At 41.6% G+C, this 7,389-nt stretch overlaps 1 protein-coding gene across 1 annotated transcript in view; it reads right to left on the bottom strand.

Moving 5' to 3' along the window:
• The window catches only part of LOC107284258 (E3 ubiquitin-protein ligase HERC2), a 124,863-nt gene that overhangs the window by 110,037 nt on the left and 7,437 nt on the right, over window positions 1-7,389 (bottom strand). Inside the window, exon 2 of the mRNA XM_015812289.2 lies at window positions 54-168. Coding sequence (XP_015667775.1) covers window positions 54-168 — 115 coding nt within the window. The remainder of the gene's footprint in view (window positions 1-53; window positions 169-7,389) is intronic.

Raw genomic sequence — 7,389 nt, 5'->3', positions numbered from 1 at the left:
CGTATGTGACCCTTAAGCTTTGACTTGCCCATATTTAATATAAGAAAATTTACCTTTTCGTGGCGATGCTTCACCACTTTGGGTAATTTCTATTCCAGTGTATACGATTTCTCCATCTTTGACCATTTCATTCCATAGACCACAGAGTCCATCTCTGGTAAATGCAAGCTTTGAGAAAAAAAGAATTCTGATTGTCTGCTTTTTACAGTTATTACAAATAGAACTTGCTTAATACTCAATTCTTAAAATAAATCTTAAAATGTAACTATTACAGAAATAATCTCAGACCTGTACTAAATAATTCATTTGATTCAAGTGCATACTATGTGTTTTGCAAAGAATACCCCTAAGCATAAGCTTAAGAACAGCTCATATATAAAAAGACTTTCAAAAGTATTTTAATATATTATATGCCAAAGCAAAAAAATATCAAAATCCTTGGTGTACTAAAGATTAGAATTTTTCACTTACAGCCTTAGACAACTTGAGGTCACACCAGTGATGTAATGCACAAAATCAGAAGTACCTCTCTTAATTGTTTAATAATATTTTTTAACAATCTATTACAGGTAGTTTTAGACTTACAACCACAACTGAGCCCCAAATTTCCTTTGTTAAGCAACACAGTTAAATAAATTTTGCCCTATTTTACAAACTTTCTTGCCACAATTGTTAAGTGAGACACGGCAGTTGTTAAGTTAGTAATATGGTTAAGTAATCTGATTTCCCCACTGACTTTGCTTGTCAGGTCAGAAAAGGCTATAAGGTGGTTCCATTGTGTTGTAAGGGTGACACAGAGTTTTTAAATCAGCTGAACACATTTTGGGGAAGATTTGAAGCATCAAATAGTACCCCTGCAAGGAAATCTGTGCCTCATCCTGATGAACAAATGCTTAGTTTTGACATTACCTCTGCCTGGAGGACACTGCAGAAAGTTATTATTTGGAAAGCGGCAGACCCGGGTAATATCCCTGCACAAGTTCTTAGGGAATGCCCAGAAGAGTTGACTTTTGTTCTTACAGATATTTTCAATCTTTCATTGCAGCAGGCAGTAGTCCCTTCATGTTTTAAGACTGCAATTATTTTGCCAGTGCCTAAAAAGTACATTATCATCTGGTTGAATTTATGTCCATCATTATGAAATATTTTGAAAGGCTGATAAAAGATTTTATTATATTCAGCCTCCCTCCAGCATTTGACTCACTTCAGTTTGCTTACCAGGCAAATCACTCCACAGAGGATGCTATTTCTCCGTTTTCCATCTGAGCTTGGCGCACTTAGAGGAAAGAACTACTCATGCGCCAATGCTACTTGTTAACTTTAGTTTGGCATTTAATACGATCATTCCTCAGCATTTAGTAGACAAACTGGGTTTTTTAGGCTTTAATACTCCTTTGTGCAACTGGATTCTTGATTTTCTCTCTGATAGGCCCCATTAAAAGTGTGGTAAGTGGGTGTACACATAATCCTCAACCTACAACCATAATTGAGCCCAAAATTTATGTTGCTAAGTNTTAACTTTAGTTTGGCATTTAATACGATCATTCCTCAGCATTTAGTAGACAAACTGGGTTTTTTAGGCTTTAATACTCCTTTGTGCAACTGGATTCTTGATTTTCTCTCTGATAGGCCCCATTAAAAGTGTGGTAAGTGGGTGTACACATAATCCTCAACCTACAACCATAATTGAGCCCAAAATTTATGTTGCTAAGTAAGAAATTTGTTAAATGAGTTTTGTCCCATTTTACAACTTTTCTTGCCACATTTGTTAAATGAATCACTGCAGTTGTTAAATTAGTCACACGGTTGTTAAGTGAATCTGGTTTTCCCATTGACTTTGCTTGCAAAAGGATGACCCTGAAATATTGCAATCATCATAAATATCAATCAGTTGCCCAGCATCCAAATGTAAATCACGTGACCCTGTGGATGTTGCAACCGTCATAAGTGTCAAAAATGGTCATGTCAGTGCCATTGTAACAGTCACTTAGCGAACTGTTGTAAGTTGAGGACTACCTGTACTTTATCACTTTTTTCCTTTTTTTTGGTCAAGTTTTTGACACATTGCTAGGCAAGTGGTGGTATTCGAATATTGCCATATCCTAAAAGTGGTACAATCTGTGAAAAGGTTGGAAAGCACTGATTTAAAGAACTATCTCCCAATAAGCTTTTTCAGTCATCTACAAGGTTTTCACCAAGAATAGCAAAAAGAATATTGAGAACATTAAATGATGCACGGCCAAAAGAGTAGGCAGGGTTCAGAAGCAGCTACAGCACAATGGATCACATCCAAGTTGTTCAGCAAGTCACTGAAAGGCACAACGAGTACACCATGCCTTTGTGCATGGCTTTCATTGACTACAAAAAGGCATTTGACTTAGTATTTCAGCAAGCAATAATTAATGCTTTCCTCAACCAAGGTGTACACACTGCTTATATAAACTTACTCCAATCAATATATAAAAAAATAAAGGTGGCAATTTGTCTTAATGATCTTAAAGTGGAAATCAACATAGAACAAGGTGTATGACAAGGTGATACAATATCACCTATCCTTTTCTCAGCCTGCCTTGAAGAAGTATTTTACAAAGTAGACTGGGCAAAAGATGGAATAAAAATCAATGGCACCTATTTAAATCACTTAAGATTTTCAGATGATGTTCTCTTCTCACAAGATCCAAAAGAGCTACAAAGACATATACAAGAGCTGCACAAAGCAAGAGAACCATTTGGCTTAAAAATAAACCTGAAAAAGAGCCAGGTTAGGAAATGGGCTAGTCACATAGCAAGAAAAACTGATGGCAGGTGGACTAAGGCAGTCATAGAATGGATTCCACTTGATAAAAAGCATCCACAAAAGAGACCTAAAACAAGATGGATCGATGACTTCAACAAGTATCAGGGCCCCAACTGGCAAAAGAAGGCTTAAGACTGTATGGATTGGAAACATGCATAAGAGGCCTTCACCCTGCAGTGGATAGACAATGGCTAAAACAATGATTGATGATGATAATGATAATGATGATGATGATGATGAAATATATATATGAGTCTATATATGTAGTATGTATACACACACATACACAGTATGTGTGTGTATTTCTTTTGAGAACAGGCATTGGAATTTCATTTTAATGTGTGCCATTGTGTACATAGGAAAGTGACAATGAAGGTTAACTTATCTAAAAAGTGATCACATAACCCCAGGACACTGCAACCGCCATAAATACATGCCAACTGCCAAGCATCCGAATTTTAATCCATGTGACCACGAGGATGCTACAATGGTTGTAAATGTGAAAAATAATTGTAAGTCATTTTTTTTCAGTACCACTGTAATTTTGAACTGTCACTAAACAAATGACTGTAAATCAACAACTACCAGTATTCTACTTTCAAAATGACTTTTTAAAAATCATAGCCATTCACTAGCAAATAGCATATTAAAATCAAATATTCCAAAGTGAATGTTTTCTAGTTATTTAAATGTAAAGATTGATTTTAATGGCACAATCTTCCCAATTTGGCCAACAAAGATACAATGCAAGTGCTATAGTGAAACAATAAAGAACTGACAAAGCCAACTAATAACCATCAGCAAAACCGTTTATGATACCAATATTCAATCAGAATAGAGGTGGAAGGGACCTTGGAGGTCTTCTAATCCAATCCCCTTGCTCAAGCAGGAAACCCTACACTATTTCAGAAAAGTGGCTATCCAGTCTCTTCTTAAAAACCTCCAGTATTTTATAAGCTGTCAGGTATGCTAAAGAGCCACGCTAGCAGTATTATATGTGTGAACTTCAATGTATCCATAACTACTTGGTTAAAACTCATGGAAAATATTCAAGGCCATCCTCATGTGAAACACTGCATGAGTGACATAAGTGATTGCAACTAACGCTGCTGGATACAGGAAAAGGCAACAGTTGGCACATGAGATGTAGGTACGCCAAGAAAGTCATGGATATAGACTCCATCTCAACAATCCTAATTCCTGAAGGATCTCCCAAAGTGTGACAAATGCCAACTGAGTAAGGCATTTTGCAATCAGAGGCCTTTCCGGAAGGCCATTACAGCTGAGAACCGAGCTGTGGAATGAGCTGCATAATGAAGTTGCTCCTTTGGCTGCAGAAGAAGTGGGCCGGCTGGGCAGGGTTATTGGTGCCGGAGATGAGTGGAAAAGACACCCCATCCCACCCCTGAAAATAAGAGCTGGTGCCTCTTTGGGGCAAAACAATAATAATAAGACTGTCTTATTTTGGGGGAAACATGGTAGGATTCGGCTTACGTCTGTTTCTCCCTATACTGATCCTGACAACCTCTAGACCAGTGATGGTGAACCTTTTAGAGACAACGATGAATCCGCCACTGGTCGCAGCAGGGATTTGGCTATCAGAGCACAAGCAGCTGCTTCAGCCACCGAAGGTCTGTTAATGGGGGCCAGCCAAAGAACCAGATACTCCAGCCAGGGAAGCTGGTGCCACAAAAGGAAACCACGATCCTGGCAGACCTCTATCAAGCAGAAACAGTCCCTCAGCGCAGAAGCACCCCTAAAACTGCTGAAGAGGAGCTGTTGTTAATTCTGCTCCAAGGTCCTTCTTCCACAGTGCAGAAAAAGGGAAGGGGTCAATTGGTAGGGACCACTCCACAGAGTGGAAGTACCAGACGGCAGTCCACAGTCCCTCAGTCAAATAGCTGAAGGAGGAGTTTGACCGGCTGGAAGTCAGAGAAGTGATTCCTGCAGCCCAGTATAAGTATTCAATGGGGACTAAGGTAAAGACCTATCTGTCACTTCCACCACCCTGCTGGAGTCTCAGTCCTATTGCTGGGGCCTGGGCTGTGTTGCCCGCTCCCCCATCAGCAGCGATCTCGAGCCCCTGATCCCAGCCAAGCCCTCTACAGCAGCATCAGGCTGCGAACCCAGCAGAGAGGATTCCGGAGAGTGATACGACCACAGCCCCAAGATTGGCAAGCTGCTCAGCGACCAGTGTACCTGGCCCTGCAACATCTGGAGCCACTCCTATCAAGCTCACATACGATGGAGACCCCGAGAAGTTGCTTTTCTTCCTAAACCAAGTGTGGGTCTACTTTGATCGGTAGGCTTATGCCTACCCCGATGATGCCACGATGGTGAATGCGATGACAGCCAACTTGGAAGGGGAGGCAACGGAGTGGGTGACCAACCTTCATGATGATGGGGCTCCAGAATTGCTGGATGTGAACTTATTCATGGAGCAATTGAGGGCAAGCTTTGAGGATGAATCCCAAGCACTGCAGGCAAAAAAGGAGATCCACTTCTTGAGGCAGAGAGGTCGCCCAGCCAAATATGTTCGGGACTTCCGGAGGGTCACAGGTCGCCTGAGACAGTGGTCAGAGCGGTCGCTGATCCACTATTTCAAGCAAGGGCTGGACCGCGACCTACTTCAAGCATGCATATACCGAGGGATCCCAAACCAGTTACGAGAATGATAGTAACCTTAGACATCGAATTGGATCGTGTCAATACGCACTTAACCGAGCCATTGCATTTGGAAATGGGACAGTATTGGGAAATCATCCACTTTGTGATGATCCCTAAGATGAAAGAGACTGTGATTCTAGGTTTGGCATGGCTTGATAAGTGGAGACCAAACATTTGGTGGAAGAATGGGGTGAGAACTCTGAGATTGGCGATAGGACCCCTCCCCCCCCACCGACCTCAGAGATAAAGGGGGAAACCAGGGGAACCCCTCGAGACATTAAAAGCCACTGTAGAATGAATACCAGGGATTCAACTTATTCCCAGCAAATATTGTAATTTGGCGGGAGTTTTTAGAGAAAAGGAATGTGACACACTTCCTCCCCACCGAACTACCAACTGCACAATTGAAATTGTACCATGTGCCAAAGTCCCAAAGCCAAAGATGTACTCTATGGTGCCTAGAGAGATGGAGGAACTAAGAGAATACATTGATAAAAATCTGGCCCGAGAGTTTATCCAGCCCACTAAATCACGTGTGGCCACCCCAGTGCTATTCAAAGAAAAGAAAAATGGGTCTTTGAGGCTCTGCATGGACTTTAAAGGGTTAAATGCTGTCAGTATAGAAAATATGTATCCCCTCCCTCTGATGAAGGACATGCTAGCCCACTGGCAAAAGGAAAGATCTTCACAAAGGTGGACTTAAGGGAGGCTTATTACCGGGTGCGAATTAGAGAGGGGGTTGAATGGAAAACAGCCTTCAATTGTCCTCTGGGAGTTTTCAGTTCAAAGCAATGCCTTTTGGACTCCAGGGAGCCCCTGCCGTGTTTATGTAGCTGATAAACCAGGTGTTACATGATCACCTGTACAACGGGGTTTTGGTTTACCTTGACAATATCCTCATCTACACTGAGACTATGGAGGAACACATCAAGTTAGTTCGGGAACTGCTTAAGAAGCTGTTGAAGGCTAGCCTCTATGCCAAGCTTTCTAAATGCAAGTTCCATCAGATGTGCCTCGACTACCTAGGTTAGTAAATATTTAGCGAGGGAATGGAAATGGACCCTGCCAAAGTCAAATTGGTGCTAGAATGGCAGCCTCCGCGAACCCTTAACCAGCTTCAAAGTTTTTTCACTAATTTCTATTCACAGTTCATCCTCTTTCACGAAAATTGCTATGCCAATTACTGAGTTGTTAATAACCAGGAGGGGGGGAAACCCCGACCTTGTCAATCTTTGCAATGGACTATGGAATTCCAGGCTATTTTTGAGCAATTAAAGAGACTGTTTGCAGCAGAACCAGTTCTTAAACACCCTGACCCAGAGTAACCATTTGTCATCCAGGCCGATGCAAGTGAAGTTGCTATGGGTGCTGTCCTCCTACAGAAAAATAATAGGGGGGACCTACAACCTTGCGCCTACACCTCATGAAAGCTTTCAGACACAGAGAGATGATGGGCTATTTGGGAGAAGGAGGCTTTTGGGGTAAGATGGGCTTTGCTAACTTGGTGCCATTTGCTGGAAGGGAGCAAAGTACCTTTCGAAGCATGGACTGATCATAAAAACGTGGAGGCACTAAAAAACCCTAGAAAGTTGACCCCTAAGCAGGTTAGGTGGGCACGGTATTTCAATCATTTTAATTTCACTTTCAGATACCTCCCTGGCAGATGCTTTATCTAGAATGCCTCAATATAAAAGCCGCCGGGAGGAAGTTATTAATTCCATCATTCCTCTACCACAGTCAGCCTCTCAAATAATCACGAGAGACCAAACACAGAGGAAATCCAATGAGCCCAATAGTCCACTAATGCAAAAACTCAAAGAACTCAAAACATACACCTGACCTATCAAGATGGACTAGCCTGGAAGGGTTCAAAACTATACCTTCCGGTATCCCTCAGAATTCAAACCCTACAACATAGTCATGAT

This window comes from Protobothrops mucrosquamatus, unplaced genomic scaffold (assembly GCF_001527695.2).
Source record: "Protobothrops mucrosquamatus isolate PMUCROS unplaced genomic scaffold, P.Mucros_1.0 scaffold77, whole genome shotgun sequence".
NCBI lineage: Eukaryota > Metazoa > Chordata > Lepidosauria > Squamata > Viperidae > Protobothrops > Protobothrops mucrosquamatus.
This window is presented reverse-complemented; position numbering and strand designations above follow the sequence as displayed.